This window comes from Nelumbo nucifera, chromosome 2, assembly GCF_055504915.1.
Source record: "Nelumbo nucifera cultivar China Antique chromosome 2, China Antique-T2T, whole genome shotgun sequence".
NCBI lineage: Eukaryota > Viridiplantae > Streptophyta > Magnoliopsida > Proteales > Nelumbonaceae > Nelumbo > Nelumbo nucifera.
In genome coordinates this window covers 40,569,158-40,590,430 of record NC_142650.1, presented here as the reverse complement: position 1 = coordinate 40,590,430, position 21,273 = coordinate 40,569,158, and the positions used below count along the sequence as shown (strand labels likewise).

The 21,273-nt window shown below is 38.5% G+C and overlaps 1 protein-coding gene and 1 long non-coding RNA gene across 3 annotated transcripts; both read left to right on the top strand.

The window, feature by feature from the left end:
• Positions 1 to 647: 647 nt before the first annotated feature.
• On the top strand, positions 648 to 10,831 carry LOC104599202 (FkbM family methyltransferase). The gene is made up of 2 exons (XM_010261643.3): positions 648 to 1,428; positions 9,948 to 10,831. Exons 1-2 carry the CDS (start codon positions 805 to 807, stop codon positions 10,305 to 10,307), a joined length of 984 nt encoding a protein of 327 aa, XP_010259945.1. The 5' UTR covers positions 648 to 804; the 3' UTR covers positions 10,308 to 10,831.
• A 1,054-nt stretch (positions 10,832 to 11,885) lies between these two features.
• Positions 11,886 to 13,053, top strand: LOC148802130 (uncharacterized). Of its 2 annotated transcripts, none has more exons than XR_016082004.1 (3): positions 11,886 to 12,163; positions 12,326 to 12,393; positions 12,481 to 13,053. It is a non-coding gene; the product is annotated as an uncharacterized LOC148802130 (long non-coding RNA). The 2 variants fall into 2 exon arrangements; XR_016082003.1 differs by having other exon boundaries at positions 12,262 to 12,393.
• Positions 13,054 to 21,273: the final 8,220 nt, after the last annotated feature.

The following is a 21,273-nucleotide window of genomic DNA, read 5'->3' as shown; positions in this document are numbered from 1 at the left end:
ATTAATAAAACTTAATGATTAGAAGAAACAAAACTAACTTAAATATATGAATTAATGAACATGAATACAAGTTAATAACTCAAATTTTGGATTTAATGAGAGAGAATTGAATGCATTGAATATCTTTAGATTACCTCTTTTCAACTCATTTAATATTAAGAATTGATTACCCTATTTGCTCTCATTATTTTATTAATAAATTTAAATATAAAGGGGTAAAATTTGTCCTTAAAAAATTCCAGAAATATTCTTGAGGCCATTCATGCTTTTTAAAATAGTATTGATTTCATTATTTTAATATTGTTAATTAACATTACCAATTAACCATATTTTCAATAATTATAGTAATTTCATAAATACAGTATTTATTAACAGTTAACAGTATTTTCATTAGTTAACAATATTTAATAATTAACTGTATTTTTAACAGTATTTTCTTTAATTAACAGTATTTTAATAATAATAATAATAATAATAATAATATGCAATTGATTTTGTTTTGGCCATTCTTATTATAATTTATTTTAGTTTTTTAACAAATTGATTAAATCGTTATTTTAATTCTTTCAATTTGTTTATAAGTCTTGATTGCCATACACGGGTCTCCACTAGTGTAGCTTAAAAGCTTAAAGGCTGTCCGTGTAGCCAACCTCGGAAAGGCAGAAGCTGCTGCGCTTCAGCCCTCCTGAACAAGCCAATGATAATGCATTAAGGAATCGAATATAAACCGAAAGAACAGAACTAACGACGTCCCGGAAAACTTCGAATCTCGGTTTTTCTTCTTCTAATCGTTCTTATTTCTCAATGGCGAATGCCTGGAAAAGAGACAAAACCCCACCACTGCTCACCCCTAGAAACCTGCTATTGTTCTTCCCGATCTCTGTCCTCCTCATTTTCGTCATCGTATTCATTTTTCGAAGCTCAAATTCAACTCCTAGTCTCGGCGATCAGATCTCCTTCAAAAACCCAATTCCATTTCGTTCAATCGAACCTTTTGACTGCTTCAAATGCCCACAGTCCTATCCTGTTATAGCTAACCTTGTCGAAGGCGTCCGCTATCCGTTCCTCTACTCTCTCGCCGATCTAGGTACTCTCCCCGACAAACCCCACAAGAATATCGTTCGATTACTCAAGGGGAAGCCCTTTAGGAAACCTGACATTTCCGTAACAATTCAAGAGGTTCTAATGCAGAAGATGGGACATACTGGTGGTGGTGAGAATGATGGTTATATTGTTGATGTCGGTGCCAATGTTGGAATGGCGACTTTTGCTGCTGCTGCGATGGGGTTCAAAGTTTTGGCATTTGAGCCGGTGTTTGAGAATTTGCAGAGAATCTGTGATGGTGTCTTCTTGAATCGGGTTGGGAATCGGGTTACTTTATTTGAAGCCGCTGCTTCGGATCGTCTGGGAAATATCACCTTCCATAAGGTACGATTTTTGTCATCGGTAAATATAGTTGTTCATTCTAACTATTATCGAGCTTTCTTAAAATCACTTGTTTCTGCTAAACCGGGAGACTTGAAAGCATTTTAAGGTACATATTTCATTTCCTTTTTGAGTTTCTGTTGTGGCCGAGAAGATAATGATGGTTGACCCTCTTTATAACCATGATTAATGGTTGTCGCCACATGTATCCTCATGGACCTCATCCATGACTCCCGGTTAATGGTTGTCTTAGCCATGGGTTATCACAACTTGAGGATCAATTCTGCCTACACTGGCCCATCGAGTCCAGTCAACAGAGCATGCTGGAAGACAAAATTTGCCTCTTGAGATGGAATCAAAAGCTTAAACAGATCCAACATTATTTTAAGAACATATATCGCGGAACCCTTTCAAAAAGTTATTTCTCTAATGTGCTAGATCAAGACCTTTGAAATGAGGCTAGATGATATTGTGCTCATTCACCCCACAAAGCCTACCAACAGATCTTAAATTAATAAAGACCCATACCCGTCATACATCACTTCCCAAGCAAATTAAACAGGGTAACAAGCAATTCAGATTCAATTTTCAATTGCAGTGGATGATATACTGAATCTGACTGCAAGGGTCTCACATGATAGATGTCAGTCCATAATTTAGTATTTTAAACACGAAAAGAAGTAAAGACAAATCATATATAATCAGATTGGATCTCTAGAGGATAGCAATGCAGATTAGGCCTTTTGAAAGATAAAGCACAATTAGTATTAGTCATCTGGTATTTATAATGAGAAGCAACATAATACAATGCAGATATTCTCTTAGGTTATTACTAGAATTTTGTTTAAAAAAAGCAATGCTAAGGGTGGAGGTGCAACTTGGCATGGGTCAATTTGAAACCTGGCTAATCCAACCAGATCTTGGTCCCAACTGGTATGTGGTTTTAGGAGTTAGGTTGGTGAAAATCAATGTTTAGAGAACCTGACCAGGCATAGAAACGAAAAAGAGAGAGGTTCATGGGTCAGAGGTTCAATCGGGTCAAACTAGAGGTCAAATTGTGATGATGTGGCATATATGGGTCATATAAATACTATATAATATATTTTACAAATTATATCATTACTTGAATGTGGTGGATAGATGGCAAGTTTCTTAATTTTTAAAGCAAAGAACCAAGGTTCAAGCCTCTTAATTCATTTTTTCTTTAAAATACATGTATAACATAGTTTTCAAGGTGCCAAGGTGAGGCTAGGCGACTGGGGGGCACCTTGTTGCCTAGTCGCCTAGGTGGGCCCCTAGGCGTCGCCTAGGCAATGGATTTTTTATGTTAAAAACATAGATCCTAGGGTAGTTCCCTAGGTACCATAACCATATTTCTTTAATAATTATTCATGATTTTCATAAGAAAAGTGTAAGTTTCATATTCAAGTATAGAAAATCAACATATTCATGAGAAGAAAAGGAAGAAGTAAAATAAAATTCAAAAAATATAGGGGCTGAACCCTTATTTTTGTTATAGGAAAAGAAGAAAATAAAAAGTATTGGTAGTAGTAGTAGTAGAAGAAGAAGAAGAAGAAGTAGAAGAAGAATATATGGAAGAGGAAAATGTGTTGATTAGATAAAGTTTTAAGTTCTTCCTTACTTATTGGTTCAGGTTTTTAAGTCTTTGAGGGTTCAATAAAGCATTTAGCAATGTTTGTGTTGATTAAACCCTAATAATTAAGAAAATAATAAAAAGAAATTAGTATATAAACGCATAAAATGATTATTTTAGACTTTTTAGTTTAACAATGTCTATTTTATAATTATAATATAAAAAAAATGAATAAAAAAGTATTTTATAGTAGGAAGTAGAAAACTGCTTGGCGATTAGGCGAGGCGAGCCTCAAAGGGCGCCTTGTCGCCTAGGCGTCGCCTTGACAACTATGGTGTGTAATAAAGTAATGTATACAATAAAGAATCATTAATTAACACAAATAAAGAAATGGATTAATGATAATTGAGCAATACGCATAAATAATATTCTTGAGTTACAGGCCTGTAATTTTGATTAGTTTTTTGCCTCTTAAATGTCTCATGTATTTTGTATTTTGGCTTTTTGTTAAGACAGTGGGGTGTTATCTTGACACCCCTCAGATTGTATGACTTCTTTTTTTCTTTAATGATTTTTTTTCGACTCTTTGAATAAAAACACAAATAAGTGGTCACAGTACAAGTCTTGCAATAAGTATTTTGAAATTTGAGCCTTGTCTGTTTACAAATTGGTCACTTACTTGGGTAAGTGCACTTATCTAGGTAAATGTCTCCTGGGTAATACTTACCTAGGTAAATTCACTTACCCATGTTCTTTTGATTCCTAGGTAAGTAATATAATGGCCTTTTTACCCATAAAAAGCCAATGTTAAAATAGGCTACCACTTGGGAGATGGGTAAGTTTTATCCAGGTAAATGAAACTAACTTTACCGTTGGGTTCAATACTTATTGAAAAAAGAACACTATAAAGTTGGTCAATGGGAAAATGATACCCATTGACCAACTTTACCCCTCTTATTTACCGATAAACGAACGTGGTGAAAATTAGGCTTATTTAGTGAACTGGCTAGTTTCATAAAATCAAGACTATTTCAGTGGCTTTTTGGTTAAACCGACTGGTTAGCTAGTTTTGACTGGTTTTCTATCAATTCCAATTTCTAGGGTATGATTGAATTGGCCAGTGCCCTGGGTCACGGTTCAATTGGTTCAGTTGGCTGGTCCAGTCCGATTTTCTAAACATTGGTGAAAATTAGGTTCAGAGTTGAGGTCTTAAGCAACTTAACCCAACCCAACCTTGACCATCGTCATCATCATCCAAGCTTATCCCAACTATATGGGGTTGGCTACATAAATCCTATTTCACTAGTCCATTCTATTTAATGCAATATTCATTGTTAAATTATTGGCACTTAAATAATTTCTTTCTACTACCCATATCCTTTTGGGTTTACCACTTGCCCTTCTAGCCCTTTCAACTTGTATCAAATCACTTCTTATAGGTGTTGTTTTTTTTTTTTTTTTTGAGAAATGTTAACCAAGATTCATTAAAAAAAAGAGAGGCACATGAGGACTTCTTATAGGTGTTGTTGATGACCTTCTATGCATATATCCAAGCCATCTTAGTCTACTTTCTCTCATTTTATCACCTATTGGAGGTACTCCTTAGTTCCTACAAATGACTTCATTTCTTATCTTATTCTTTTTAGTTTTTCCATTCATTCATCTTAACATATGCAATTTTGTCATACCCATATCTAGCCAACACTCAGCTCCATACAACATATTTTGCCTTACAACTGTTTTATAGTGTTTTCCTTTTAATCTAAGTGGTATTGACCTATCATATAAAACTCTAGATGCAACCCTCCGTTTTTCCCATCCAGCTTTATTTCTATTGGTAGCATCCTCCTCAATCTCACCCTTGTTATGAATTATCAAACCAAGGTACCAAAAAGGTCACATTTGAATTAACTCTTAGTCTCCAATCCTAAGTGTACCTTGATTTGCACTCCCATTATTAAAATCTCTTATATTTTGTTTTCGTCCTACTTATTTTAAAACCTCTTATTTCCAAAGCAAAATGTAGAGTCTAGGGTTGGTCCGATAGAGTTTGTAGACATTCTATTGAATGTTGTGACCACAATCAAGTTGGATGGGACTAACTATCTTGCTTGGGCATAGTCAATTTGCATTCATGTATGTAGTAGAGGAAAATTGGGCTCTCTCATAGGCAGTAAGAAGTTGGAGGAAATTGACCCAACATATGAGAAATTGATGCAGGAAAACTATACAGTTGTTGGGTAGTTGTTGAATTCTATGTAGCCACACATTAGTCAGCATTACCTGTTAATGGATACAACTAAGGAGATATGGGACAATGTAGCTAAAACATATTCTCAGAAACTAAATGTGGCTAGGGCATACAAACTGATGAATGATGTGAATAATCTAAGACATGGGGAGAGACCTCTAATCGTGTATTATTGTATGCTGAAATTCTTATGGTAGGAAATGGATTTGATGTAGTTGTGTGGGAGAGAACCAAAGATGCTGAAACTTGCAGGAATCATTTCTATTCTATTTAAAACCATATCCACTACTAAATTATTGGTGCTTAAATCATTTCTTACTACTAGCCATGTCCTTTTCTGGTCTACCCCTAGCTCTTCTAGCCCCAACTTGCAGGAAGTTGGTGGAGGGAAATAGGGTCTTTGGCTAAGGATGAGGTAAAATTGTCATAGGGGACGACTATACAGTGGTTAGTAGTGAAGAGAGTAAGAGACAAGTGCAAGTCCAAGGAGCGTCTATTAACCATTTTGCATATGCTGGGTAAAGACAAAGGCTGTGGAGGTGAAGAAGGATATTGTTTTTGAGCATTGCAAGAATCCTAAGCATATGAAGGATACCTGCTGGAAATTACATCCACATCTTTTACCAGTTAGGTTCAACAGTAAGAGGATTGGGAATGCTAATGTGACCATTGTTCTAAAGGGGGAGAAAGGGTTTGGTGATGAGAAATCAGCTATGGAGCAACTTGCAATTGTGAAGTCAAAGTTTGAGAGATATGGCCGACTTATTAACCATTTGGAGACCACTTTTTTTTTCCTTTATGAGTAAACTAAAAATTCCATTAAAAATATAAAGATAATACGAAAGGAAGGTGATAAGATATCACCCAAGAGAAGAGAAGACTAACTAAGACACACCTTTCACAAAAACATCAGCAAACTACAAAAAACTCTGTCAAAATAAAGAACCAGCTCCTCAGGCAGCTTCACAATTGATCACCTGCGGCATGAGCAAAATGAGCCTAGCCTAGAGGAAATAGGACTCTAATCTTCCTCTTCAAACACTTCTTCCTGACCATCATCATCTTCATCCCACCTCTCTCCTCCAATTACACCTCTCTTCATGCTTTCTTCTCTCTTCTTCCTCTTGAACTCTTCAAAGGCTTCCTGGCTAATTCCTCACCACCCCAGAAGAACCGGCCCAAGCTTTTGCTAATCTCTACATCTTTTTTAGCTGCTTCCTCAATAGAAATACTTCCAGGTTTCTCCACCTCTTCAAGGCTTTTATTAAAATCTTTTGCAGTAGAAACAGATTCACTATCTGTTGATTCTTCATGATGGCAAGTCCCCAACTGCATACCCGAATTAGATACAACCAGAGAATCCTCATCATTAGCAGCTTCATTTGTCAGCGTAGTAGTCTTACTGCCCCTTCTTGTAGTTCTTTGTAGGACCATCCCCTACCAATCTATGTTTCAACCAAGAAAAGACTTTGTTGACGTGAACAGTATGTGAATATCTTACTCCAGTAGCTCCACGAAACTTTTTGGAGGTCATTGTTTCAGCCACAACTAAATCTTTCTTAGCCTCCCTCCTACCCAAATCCACACCTATCCTTCCAATCACCACCTCCTCAAATAACTGGTGATTAGCATCAGCGCCCTCTGTTTGGGGCATGACACAGTAGTTTGTGATAAAGTTGCCACTTCCTTCGTCACCAACACTACGATCTCCTCCTAATTTGGCAACAACGACCCCTTTCAAATCCTTCTCCCTCTCCTTAACCCAGTCTCATCTTCTATGTGGATCTCACTAGAAACATTAAACAAAACTTCTTTCACAATAGAAAGAGTCTGAAGACGACATACCACCGTTTTCCTTTATGATGTGTTTGGTTTGAAGGAAAAAGTAGGGAAAGGTAGGGAAACCTTCACAAACCTTGTATATGTTTCCCTACCTTTTCCTTCAAACCAAACATAGCATTAGTGTCGCAGATTCAAACTCCTCCACGGATTCACCCCTATTCTGCATGTAGCAAGCATGAGTATCATTGCCATTGCCAAGGCTTCGGACAACATCACGATTATTATGCCCCTCCACTGATTTCACAGTGATCTTCTCTTGCTTACCTCTATCGGATTTGAAGATCTCCCATTCCTAGCTTATTTCTTTTCCCCTTCAATCCCTAATCAATCAAAATTTGCTCGATCTCCTACGTCTATCATCCTTTGAATGTTTAAAAGTTATTAATCTCTTTCTATTTACCCTTAGACTGAGCGGGACGATTGTCTTTCTCACATATTTTGGTTTGCCTTTGGAAGGTGGGCCCCAACATCTTCCCAATTCCCAACACAAGACTCACCTTCAAAATGCAACGTTGAAGGCTTTTCATCTCCCTCTCCATACCCCAACCCCTTTTCCTTTTGGCCTATCACATGTCTCTCAGCTTCTATCCTCCCTTTGACATCATAAATTGCTAAGTCCAGCGGGCCAGCCCCATTTTTCCTTTAGCCGACTTCAAGTGGGCCCCACTCCTCTCTCCCTTTTTCAATCTCCCCAAATCTTCCCTCTTCACCTTCCCAATGTCTCAAAAATCAATTAGCCCCAAAACACCAACCCCATTATCATCATTTGATTTTTTGTTCCCAAAATGCCCTCATCTTCAACCTTCAGCCCTTCCTTTGCTACGAGCCCATTCGACTTCAACCTCCCATATGCATCCCCGACATCCCTAAACGTTTGGAAGCTCTAGGCATGTAAAGGAATACCAAAAATGTTTATCTAGCCGAAGCCTGATAACCCCACATTTCTCAAAGATCCAACAAGGGGGTTCCACCTCCCCAACATTAACTCTAGAACTACTCATAAAAAAAAAAAAAAAAAAAAAAAAACATTAACTCTAGAACCCATAGTTGATCTTGTTCTCATTCAAGGATATCAGGAGCTTTATATTCATTGCTAAAGTAAAAAAGAAAGCCCACGTTGAGCCTCCTAACTTGAAAAGAGCTACTTGGCTGCCATTCAACCATTGCCCAATTCCATGCTTCTTCCACGTCTGGTTTAAAGTTAACAAAACATCCAACCAAGCATCTGTTTAGCAGCTTAAGCTGATCGAAAGTGCCTGCAGTCAAGCTAACAACCACCTCTTTCATATTAATCTCTAGTTGAGCAAGTAACTAACTAGAAAGTATCAACAATGAACATGGCAAGGAATCATAGAAAACCTGGAAAAATACATCACATTCTTGGACTCTGACATGTCTGACATACATGTCATGCATCTAGGAGAGTCCATGCAACATTGCCTTGATACCATAACTTGTTTAATCCTATGATATTATGAATATTGAAGGATTGCATCCTTCCCCTATTGCCTCTACTGCTTCTGTTCCCCTGAGCTGAACCTTGTTCCGGCTTCATACACCCTTCTACCCTGTGCAACTCCAGGCTCCAACATGTTCATAGCACAACAGTTACACAGATCATCATTCAAGTCCTCAACTTCTGATCAGTGTTTTGAAAAGCATACAAGACATTGAGGCTCACCTTGTGGTGAGGTTCAAGGAAAATGCTTCAAGTCTCAATTTTAGGCTCACTTATGAAAATATAAAGGGCATTCTCCATGGCTTGAATTTTTCTTTTCCTTTTTTCATATGCATATGCATGTTTATGTATATATTTGTGCTTGTGTCTAACTGTCTATGCTTTAAATATTTGAAGCTATTTTGAACTAGTTAACATTTAGAGCTTCATATTAGTTATTAAATGATTTATAAGAATGCAATGGCTTTCTATAAATCTTCTAATATCCTTTACTTGTGACCATTTATTCATTTATATGCTTGTCCAACATAAAAAAGTATATTCTTCTGCATATTTCTGTACTCTTCCTTAAATTAGCTTGATGTTCTTAGAAATCAGTAACCATGAGGTTTATGCCTCACACATCAAAAAGTCCCAGTGCATCTATTCATGTCTCCACATTTTGAGACATTGCTGCCAAATTCATCTTGGATAGTCTCAACCTCTTCCTTAGTCCCACCCTTTTCTTCTAATCTTTAAAAGAAAGAATCCTCCCCAAGAACAGACCAAGAGACTTGCAACCTTGACATCACTATCCACAACCTGCTCTAAGAGGTGGAGTTTTCTCGACTTAAATTAAACAATGTCATCTAGTTGGACTTCAGCTCCATTCTGCATTGTGTTTTTTTCTTGTTCTTTTTTTTTTCTCGGATGCCAATACACAATGAAATACATATGGAGAAGCATCTCCCTGATCTCTGCTTAACCAAATTAACCAGTTAATTCTTTAACGAAGTGGGTGCTCAGCTCTGGCTGTTGCTCGCTTTTTTGTTTGCCTTTTTTTTGTTAAGTTAATTGGAGATTTTCAAGCATTTTTGTAGGATTTTACCAGGCTTGGGGGTTCAGCTTGGTGGTTGGTCTTTGCGGTTTCAGTGATATGAGGTGTTGCTTATGAATTATGACGTATCCCTTCCACCCTCTCTTAATGTTAGTTATAATAGATACTCATAGTTGTTAATCCAATGGCAAAAAACAACATTTTGTTGGTTAATCTCTCATGAACAGGATGAACAAAAATAAAAAATAAAAAGTCATGTCATCCTGCAGTTATTTTCTTGGTTCGTCAACCTATTTGTCAGCATGTTTTAATTAATGTTGTTCCGTGTTTGTCTTATCAGTTGGTTGGGAGGCTAGATAACAGCGCTGTTTCTGCTACTGGTGCAAAGTTGGCATTCAAGTCCAATGAGGAAATTGAGCTTCAGGTGCGATCCATTCCTCTAGATGAAGTGATCCCAGAATCAGAAAGGGTACTTTTGCTCAAGATTGATGTTCAAGGTTGGGAGCACCATGTATTGAGAGGAGCCTCAAAGCTCTTGTCCAGAAAGAAGGGCGAAGCCCCATATTTGATCTATGAGGAAGATGAGCGGCTCCTACAAGCCAGCAATAGCAGTGCGAGAGAGATCCGTGAGTTCCTTGGAAGTGTAGGTTACCATCATTGCACACAGCATGGAAACGATGCTCACTGCACCAAGGATTAGAGGTTTACACGCTAAGGACTTCAAAGGACCTCAAACATTACAGTGCTCTCCTATTTTCCCTTTTGTAGTAGAGTGTATCACTTGTCATCTCTACTGTGACCTGTATGGCAAAAAGAGGATGTTGAAAAGAGGACGTGAATACCAGGGGGAATTGGATTGCGGCACTAATTTCTGACCGGTTCATGCATCAAGAGAAAGCACATTCATACTTTCAGAAGCTGATTTCCAAACTCCGTTTCTGACCTCAGTGCATATTTCTGGCTTTAAACATTTCTTCTTGTTTGATCCTCTGTTCCAATTTGTTGTACGTGTAATGTGTTGCATTGCTAAACTCTGGCATGATATTCTGCATTAAGTTCCACGCACTGAATTGATGTAGGAAAAAGAACAAAAAGGAAAAAAAAAAGGAGGGTGTGGTAATCTACTTCCTTACTTCACTGGGTTGGTATGGGCCATGTTACAATCTGGTTATATCTGTCTTCAAAAGTTTGCCACATGAATTAAGAGCCTTCAGGCATTTCAAATCCCTGCTTCTTTGCAAAACTTCCAAATTTGGTCAGGTACCCTCTTCATTTCAATTAGACAAGAACATCTACTTGAGACAAGATGACAAGGTTCCGTTTGTTTTCCTATCTGCATGGTGCATATCGATGGGACACCTTGGAAAGCATAGCTTTTTACTTGCAGGCAGCTGATCAGTGTGTAGGTTATGTTCAAGTGTGAAGTAGGGACATTTAACTCAAAATCCAAGATCTACTTGATACAAGGTTCAATATATAGGTAGGACAAAGTGTAAGGCAATTCCAATTCGAAACAGCGACAAAAATTAAAAAAAAAAAAAAATGCACAGCTATTTAAGCTTTCTTTTCATTTTCTAATAAGTAAATTTTAATTTCAATAGTTGATATTTTGTACATATATGAAGCTTTGGCTTGTCTAGAAGTTCTTAGGCTGCGTTTGGGGTTGCAATTAATAACTAATACGGACTTGGTCTCCTTCCCACTGGACACTACAGCATGATGTTTGACGTTTGCTTGCCGGTTAAACAAAGGAGATAAGCCAGATATTTTACGTTTGGTAATTAATCTTGGACTAAAACTCCTTTTTCAAACCGGAAAGAAAAAAATCTCGAATTAGAAAAAGGAGATAAGATCTTATTTTTGTACAAATGCATCCCACTAATTTTTCAATTGACAAAAATGCCATTGATATTATCGACCTAGTTTCGTTGGAAGCCCTCCTGCAACGCTCGCCATGATGTTACAATGTTTTTAAAACTGGACCGGATGGTCGGACCAGAAAAACCGGGAATTAGTCACTTCACTGGTTCTGTTTAACCCTAAAACCGTTTTTTGGCCAAAAATCATTGATCTGGTCAGTGAACTACTGACCCGGGTGTCAGACCATTGAACCATTCAACCCGGGAATGGTTTTTGGCCGTTTTTGGGTTTTTAAAATTTTTCTGTCAGAACGGTCTGCCCATTCAAACCAGACGGTCAGACCGTTCAACCTGGGATCCAGACCCAAAAACGGTTCCCCGTCCAGTTCGATTTTGTTACTTATTCTCCAGTGCTCTACCACGATATACAGGTAAGCAAACTTCTTCTTCCTCTTCCCCCATTATCCAATTGGTTGCTTTACTCTACCATGAACGATTGATTTCACTAATGTGATCAATCAGAGTCATGCCAAGACAAGTATGAAGACCGAAAGCAAATGATCGGTCAAATTGCTCTCTTCCAGTTGGAGTACCTTTCGATTTGAAGAATTTCCTATATGCTTCATGCAACATGGATAACCTTGCAAGACTTGGTCAATGAAAGAGGACAAATACAGTAATTTGCTGCAGAGATGTGGTAAAATTTTTAGCTTAGATCATTGTAAAGCAATTTGTCAGAGTTTTCCTTCACAAAAATCTGTCCAATATGTATGTGAAATGTGGTGACTTTATCAGAGTTTTCAATCCATTTGAAGAAATGCCTAAAAGGATGTTGTCCCATGGTCTACTATCATTGCAGCTTCCATCCAACATTGGTGTGTCCATGAAGCCCTTTCTCAGCTGTCTTCTCGCATGCAACAAACTGGGGTGAGTTTTGCTTTGAATCAAATGTCTTATATTGATTAATGCATTCCTCACCATGCTGATTAGACATGTGATGCTGTCCAAATTGAGGTGGACGTACGAGTATAAAATACAAATCCCACTAAGCTGGACAAACTGTGTTGGGCGAGGTGTACCGGACGAATTGTGTTGGATGAGTTATGCTAGGCTGTGCTAGATGAGCTAGTGAGGGTCTGACAACCTGCAAAGCCGAAGTCAGTAAGGAGAGGAGGAGGTTGGCTAGAACGACCTGTTGAGAACGAGCAAGTCGTAGCTGAGCAGAGATTGAGGGCAAGAGAGCTGGAAAGCAAGAATGCTGGAAGTGAATAGAGTCCAGAGAGAGCAATACTTTGAGTGGCATGCCTTTAAATACTCGTGGAGGCGTGTTGCTGTGTTCCTCACTTTTCGGGACATGTGGTATGCACTAGGTAGGGCTGTATACGGGTTGGTTTTACCTATTTGTGCCAACCAAACCGAGACTGTTGGGTTCGTTGTTGGGTCAACTGAAACTGACCAATAATATCATAAAACCGAGTTTGAAATTTTTTTACGTTTCAATCGGTTTCATCGATTAACCAAGCAAAATAAAGATAGACGTTGGATTGTACAATCAGCTAAGTACCAAATGAGAGAGAGAGAGAGAGAGAGAGGATGGTAACTAATTGGTTAGTTGTACCATCAGTTAGTGTAGGAAGAGACGTTAGAGGAGGGGGGATGAGAGGGAGAGAAAGAGAGAGATGTTACATGTTAGGACTAATAAGGCAGGGCTTAGTGACAGATTTGACATTCTTAATTATAAAAAAAAAGAAAAGAAAAGTAAGAGATGATAAAAGTAGGGAGAATGACGGTTCAGCCCAGTGTTGGAATTTTTAGGCCCAAAGTACAGTTGGGATAGGTGTCAGCTCGGAATTAATGTCAATTCACGGGCAGACATTGGTGCATAGAGTGGGTGTATTTGATATTTTGAATGTTTATAGATCTGCCGTGGAATTCAGAAATCTGCATTGGATCTGTCCGTACTTTTCCGTTAAAAGTATGGTTTCTCGTAAGTTCCATGTCGTCGTATTTTAACCTAAATATTGGTTATTACTTCATTTCAATTTCAATCCGGTTTATAGGGATATAACCTACAACCAAATCGATTCATTGGTTTTTGACGCTCTCCATCATGGGAGGCTAAGTTGAGCACAATGTTCGCTACGTATCCCTCTATGTTCGAGGTTTATGGCATGTATGGTAACCATCATCTCCATGAATGGTGATGCTCCATGTCATTGGTCTGGCTGGGGTCATGATTTGGTCCCCGTCCACATTAATGTCCACGTGGTGGTTCAACTAGAGAGAGGTACAACCTCATCACAAGCCCCAAATTTTAAAATCGATGAACATGGTGTTCGACTAAGTAACTCAATGGATGAGTTTCTTAAGTGATCCGCTAAGGAGCTCGATTGACGAGCTTGGGGGATGAGCTCTTTGTGTGTTTAACTAAAGAGCTTAGTGATTTCATCTGATCTTGGTTGAACTGTTTGACCCATAGTTTGGTCCAAATCAAGCCAATGATAACAGGTTGTGTGGTAAAACATGAATTTAAAAAATTCAAATAAAGGGGAGTTGGATTGCGACATTTCATCCTCCCAAGCTCATGCTCTGGCATGGAGTGCAGGGTTCAATCTGGGTTGTTGATCATCCTAATTTGACTATTGAAAGTTTCTATATAAGGAGGCAGATAGAGCCATTTCCCTTTATCATTTGGATGAAAGTGCCTATCGGATTTTGGTCAGTCCTCATCCTCATATGTTGCTTTCTAGTTTGTTGTAAAGCTCATCTTCAGGAAGTGTCTATGTCCTCATCTTCAGGGCCTGGTGGCTTGAGCTCGAATAGTGAGCAAAGTTTGGGGTCATTTCACCAAGAGGCGACCAGGGTAGTGGTACCAGAGATCGACATCAATGAGACTAAGGTCGAGGAGGTGATCCTTGAGACTGACGCCAAGGAGGTCGAGATTGTGGGTGATGTAGTTGAGGTGAAGTCCGAGGTTTGAGAGGAGTTGGAAAAGGACTTCATTTTGGCTGTGGTTGAAGGGTTGACCAAGAAGGCCAAGGTCAATGTGTTGGCCGAGAAGGTCGAGGTCCTAGCTAGGGCCTTAAATCACTTTGGCAACGCTCCTTGCATGTTACAAGAGGATGACATGTAGAAGATCAAGGAGGTATATTGCATCCCTCCAAAATCTAAACTTAGGTGCTCGAGGAGTGGAAAGAGGGCTTAGTCACCTCGGCCAGGAAAGATTTATGTGTATGAGGAGAGTTTAGTTGTTGGACTTAGATTCCCCTTGGATTTGAGGTTGGTGTCCGTGATGAGGTGGCACAAAATTTTGCATGTCTAGTTGATGCCAAAATCTTTTATGTACCTATTTGGGCCCCTTTCCTTTTGCACCATCCACAATATTTTGATGACCTTTCCATTCTTCTACACTCCCTCACCTCAAGAAGAATTAGTAGGACTATTACTACTTATCGACTTAACCGAACACGGAGGTGTTCTTTGGGACCCCTCTTTAGTCCATCACTAGATGGAGGGGTTTTTCTTTGTGAAGTGCAAGGATGAGTGGCCTTTAAGGCCTGAGCTGACCATCTTGAATACCAAGGTAAAGGCACCTAAATTGCAAACTTTGTCTGAGGAGGATAGTGAAGCATTGGCAAGGATAGTCGAGATCTAGGTGGACATAAAGAATTACACCTCTTTAGCCAGCTAATTCGAGTTGGATTGAGCCCAACTTAGGTTGGTTGGTCATTGAGCCACTGAGACTTGTTTCTTAATGTTTTTTATCCAAGTACTAACCTCGGATGTTGTTGTGTAGGAACTGATATGGATCCCAATGAGAAACAAATGTTGCACTTCTAGAGGGTAGCGACAGTGAAGAAGAAGGTAGCAACAACAACAGACACAATGTTGCTCCCACCTCCATGGCGGACCGTGGACCCTGTGATGAGGCCCTCAAAGAAGCAATAGACATCCAAGGACAAGTTTGTGGCCGTTGATTCTAATGAACAGAGGTCGGCGGAAATGGTTGAGTAGATTGCTACCACCTACCACCTAACTTTGAGTAAGCCGAGGACGATGTCTACCACATAGATTGGAACATCTGTTACTGGGACACTCTAAAGGAGGGAGTGGTTGAGTAGATTGCTCAAACGGTCTTTCTCCCATAGATAAGAATCAAGACCACAAGCCACACAAGTGGGGTGTTGGGAGGTCGACTATTCACACGGTCATGGCGGTGAGTAATCCTCTTGATGCTTTGATAAACTTTTAGAGCTCAGACCTATACAGATTGTGTTGATATTGTAGAACGTTTGTGTAGTCACCCAAGAGGTGAACAGGATGCACGGTTCGTGCAAATATATTAAAAAAAATGGAGAGTTCCAAGGCGTCTCTGAAGTTTGAGCTTGAAGAGGTGAAGACATGTTGTCAAGGCCAAGGAGCAGGAGAACCAAAAGATAAAGAGTTGAGCCTACGACTTGAAAGGCAATCTTGCCTCTTTCAAGAAGCATCTAGAGAAGGCCATGCTTGAGTTCAGACCACAAGGACTTCAAGATCATATTGGATGACTTCAACACAAACTCCTACCAGTTTGGCTTCAATTATTGTAAGAGTAGGATCTTAAGGTTCTTTCTTGAGATTGTTGAGGCTATAGTTAAGCTTGGTGCATTTGACTACGAGGAGCCTAAGTAGTAAGCCAAGGTAGCCAGTTAGACTAAGGAAAATAAGCAAACCAAGATAGTTGACCCCAACTGAGTAGTGAATCCCCGAGCCTTTCTATGGCAAGATCTTTAAGGATTTTTGGACGATTTTGCATCAATTGGTTTTTCCCTTTTTTAAGTGTAAAGATCAATATGTTGAGCTCATGCCCTAAAACAACATTTGGATCAATATAATGAAGATTTTTTGTACATTGTTCACTTCGGCTATTTACTTCATCTTTCTTTCTTCCCTCTCTTGTTTTCGTTTGGGCAATTCAAAGCTATTAGGCAACCAATTAAGCTAAAGTTTGTTGATGACATTGTGGCTCAACTCAGCTTCAAAGGGCCAAAGTCCTTAGCAATACCTAGGATTTTCGACCCATTAGGCCAAGGTTTTAGACTATGTTCTTGTGACTAGGCTTCACATAGCCAAGATCTCTCATTTTTGTACAAGCTCGAATTGCATCCAAGGTGCAAGGGCCATAACACTTTTGAGCTCATAATTTCTTGGTGTTGTCTAGTATGGGAGCTTGGTAGGGCATGGTCCTTTATGGGCCCGTACAGAGACATCAATAGACTAGTTGTGGTCCTCAGCCAGATGAGGTTGTTTAGATGCCACACTTAGTAGTTTAGATTGGTCATCCTCTTGCCATGAGTGGTTGGGACGCTATTCCTACCATGCTTAACCCTGGTTAGGTTTTTAAGGTCGATGCCTGGTGCCATTAGTGCTTGGTAGGGTTGATGTATACATGGTTAGGGCTTGGTGTGCATAGTGCCATTAGTGCTCTGTAATGTCCATGTATCGAGGCGTAGACGTGTTAAATGGAAAGAAAAGTATATTTTATTGCTAACAAATAATTTTAAGTACAAGAACTTCAACCAATGTTAAGCTTGGAGCCATTCATTGGTAGTACATTTTCATATTCGCCAAGTTCGAATTATGGGGTACAACATGCCTGTTGAGGTCTTCTAGATGGTAAGAGCTCTGATTTAGCACCTTGGGGAATCTATAGGGACCCTCCTAATTTGGTCCTAGCTCGTTGATGCCAAGATCGGGTATGATGACTTTTCGTAGTATGAGATCTCCTATCTTGAACTACCTGCTTGTAATACCTAACTAGACTATTAATAAGCAGTCATCTTGATTTGAGCTCAATCTCAAGTTTCCATTCGGAAGTCGAGGTTAGCCCAAAGTCCTTCATTGTTACTTGCTATCATAGTGCTCGGTCTGAAGTGTAGGTGAACCAACTTTTACTATGATCACTAATTTAGTACCAAAGGTAAGGTTGAAGGGAGTTTCATCGGTAGTCATCTTGTCATGGTGTGGTATGCCCAAAGAACACTTGGTGTCTCTTCAACTCATCTTCTGTTGTCTCAATTTAGGGGCACATTCAGTTTGTGCAAGGGAGTATGGTTCGTGACCTTGGTCTAGTCGTTGCTTTAAGGATTGTAGATAATAATAAATTGTTGCTCTATGTCAAACTCTTGGTAGTACTCCTAGAACTTCTTGTCCTTGAATTGGATACCATTGTCTATGATCAAAACTTGAGGTATGCCAAAGTGGAAAATGATAGATTTCTAGAGGAACCCTTAGGAACTTTTAGTTGTGATCTACGCCAAGGGCTCAACTTCAACCCACTTTGTGAAGTAACCGACGATGATAAGGAGGAGCTTCTTCTGTCTCACTACAAGAGGAAATGCACCAAGGATATCCATTTTCCATTGGGAAATGGGCCATAGTTTGCTGATTAGTGTTAGGGGGAGCACGTGATGATGAGGTACGTTAGAATGCTCTAACAATGGTCACACTTCTATACAAGTCATGCAATGTCTTGCTTTATTGTTATCCAAAAGTACCCCTGTTGAAGAGATTTGTTGGCAAGTACCCAGCTTCTGAGGTGGTCATCATAGATCCCCTTGTGTACTTATTGAAGTACATAGTTTGCTTCACCGGGATTGAGGTACTTCAATAAGGGAGAGTGTAAGATCTTCAGTACAGGTTCCCCGAAATGAAGTAATACTAGGTTGGTTTATGTGTAATTTTTCTAAGATCGGCTTCAGTCAATGCAAGGCCCATTCGATGCATTGGGAATATCTCCCCATGAAATAAAGTACATAGGTATAGAGGTATTCCCAATGCAAGGATGTAAAGGCTATTCGAATGGTGTTCGAACAGGCCTTACACTGATTGAAGTCGAGTTTAATTTTTCTAGTTTTGGCTTAGTCTTCTAGGAAAGTACTATCTCAAAGGAAGAGCACAAGTACTAATTTAACTGCTAAAAATCTTGATCAACAATGATGAAAAGCACAAGTACTACTTTAACTGCTAAAAATCTTGTTCACTCTCTTCATCCCTCAAATATCATTTTATAGATGTTGAAACCTTATGGTCGTTAGAAAGTTGTTGGGTTGGCTCTAAGCCATTCTTGGTAATGCTCAGAACTTGGACCCAACTTATAAAAGGCATACCAAAAGGATGTAACTAGTTGTTTAGCCTTCAAACAATCAAATCTTTAGTGTTGGTAATTTACTAATAAATTTTTCTAGTTGACTATTACTAATAAATTTTTCTAGTTGACTACTAGTCACAAGTAGGAATAATTTTTCTCTATTAGTCAACTAACCCCACTCAATTAGATGACTAATGATTTGATTCCAACTCTTAGTTGTAAAGGGTAGTTGACTCATCATTTTAGGTTGTTGACTCATGAATAGTGACATCTCACTTTTTGCCTTAGTTGTTAAAGGCGGTTAACTCATCAAAATGAACAATTGACTCATGAATAGCGTCAACTTAATACATGCCTTAGTTGTCAAAGGTAGTCAATTCATTAGTTTGGGAATTCAATTCCTCACTGTTCAAAACCTTAAAAGCTTGCATAGATTCATTTCAATGGTCCAAAAAAAAATATTTCTTAGGATTTCAAAATGAGATTAACCAAACTTTTAAGTTCAAGAACACCTAAGAACCAAACCTATTCTAACCATTAGTCTCTAGTATTTAGGTTTATGGATGTTGGTTAATACTGAGCTTAATGTGTGCATCTTGAGCTTATGGTTTACAACAAAAACTGACAACTACCCAATGCTTCCATATTGGCTTTGCTTCATTTAGCATTTGTTAATCATGTTTAGCTCAATTAAGACAACTACCCCACAAAGCATTAGTACTCTTAATGGATTTGTTATCATCAAAGCACATAGGGTCAACAGATGGGATAGATGTTGTAGATGTTGTAGAAGATAAGCAAAAAAGGGATAGATGTTGTAGAAGAAGATGTGATGGGCGTGGAAGACCTAAATTGGTGGGTTATCCTGATGAAGATAGCGAAGGATTTCCTTGAATGTCAGGGAAGCTCATCGGATATGAAAGAAGAAATCTTGAACAACAATGGGACCGAAGGGCTTGACAGTTTGGATCCAAAGCAAATTTCTGAACTTGTTAAGTCTCGATATCCAGGTTAATAAACAAATCATCTCTCCTTTATTTACCCTAATGATCATTTGCTAGTTCCTCAAAAATACTTGCTTTTTGATTAATCATTGTAGGTCTTTTGTTTGTTCTTTCAACATGAAAATAAATTCTTTAGTTGGAATATCAGAGGTTGTAACAACCCCCAAACTTATAGATACCTCAAAAAACAAATTATAATCCAAAATCCTGACCTAGTATTCTTTGTTGAAACCAAACTGGATGCTGATAAAACAAGTAAGCTAGGCCCTATTGGTGGGGTGTGCTAGCCAAAGGGTTGTTTGAGGGACTTTTTGTTGGATGGAAAAAAGACATGTTTATAGAAAAATCTATTCATCTGAGAGAATAATTATACTAAATGTTAAAAATGGGCCTTTGGACCCGGACTAGTGGTTATGTCTGGTTTATGGGCATCATATTAACAATCTAGGTCAATATTCAGGGAAACTTTTGCAGAAAATCTCAATGGGAAACAAAATTGGATGATGATAGGAGACCTAAATGATGTAGTTGGAAAGTAATGATTATTACGGTTCAAATATCAATACAAATAGATACTCTAGTTCTTTATAGGCCCTAATTAACCATTACACCCTACTTGAAATACAAATGGTCAGAAGGGGAATAAACCAGTAAAAGAAAAATTGGACAGGTTTGGAAATTCCCTAGTGGTACAACCTCTTTTCAAAGGCAAGAATATCTACCACTCAATCCATATTTCTGATCATGTACTCTCTCTGGAAACTAATCCTCAAGTGCTATCTGGTCCAAAACATTTTCACGTTCTTCCCATGTGGGCAAATGAGGATGAATGTAAGGAGATAGTTGAACAACGATGGAACACATCTTGGACTAACCTGCCAAATAAACTAAAAAATCATGTAAATTGGCTCTAAAACAATGGAATAGAGAAAATTTTGGGAAAACTGAGGAAAAACTGAAGCAGATAGAGGGAGAGTTAAACAACTTAGAAGGAGAAAACCAATGTGTGATGAAGAACACAAGAGGAAGCCTTATGAAGGAGTATGACAAGTGGCTACTCAGAGAAGAGCAGTTGTGGAGACTGAAGTGAAGAGAAATGTGGCTAAGGGAGGGTTACAAGAACACCAAATATTTCCACCAAGTTACATATTACAATAGAAGAAGAAATTCTCTTCAATTTTTAAAAAAGGAAAGTGGGGAAGCAAAGAATTTAGAAGAGATAGATGAAGCATTTAAAAACCATGCTTGTCATGCCAGTAACTCCTAATGGGATTTGGATCTAGACCTACAGGGGTTAATAAATAAAAAAAAATCTCTCAAGAGGAAGTGACCTAGTTACTCATCTCTCCATCATAAGAGGGATATACCAAATTGTAAAGTCATTAAAGACACACTCAACTTTAAGTCCGGATGGGTTTACACCCTTCTTCTATCAACGTTCTGGCCCACCATTAAATAGGACGTGTGTAAAATAGTTCAGGATTTTTTTGAAACAATAGAATTCCCTCCTAAAATAAACTCAACCAACCTTGTCTACATTCCAAAAGTAAGACACCCTAAAAAAATTAGTTAGTATAGACCAATAAGTGTTTGCAATGTAACATGCAAAATCATAGCAAAAACCTTGGTACTTAGAATGCAAAATATCCTTGTGAAAATAATTGAATCTAATTA

Bases quoted from the DNA above. Each gene is read 5' to 3' on its own strand.
- LOC104599202 (XM_010261643.3), top strand. From the start codon at position 805: ATGGCGAATGCCTGGAAAAGAGACAAAACCCCACCACTGCTCACCCCT. The intron at 1,429-9,947 runs GTACGATTTTTG...TTGTCTTATCAG, and splicing joins GAAATATCACCTTCCATAAG to TTGGTTGGGAGGCTAGATAA.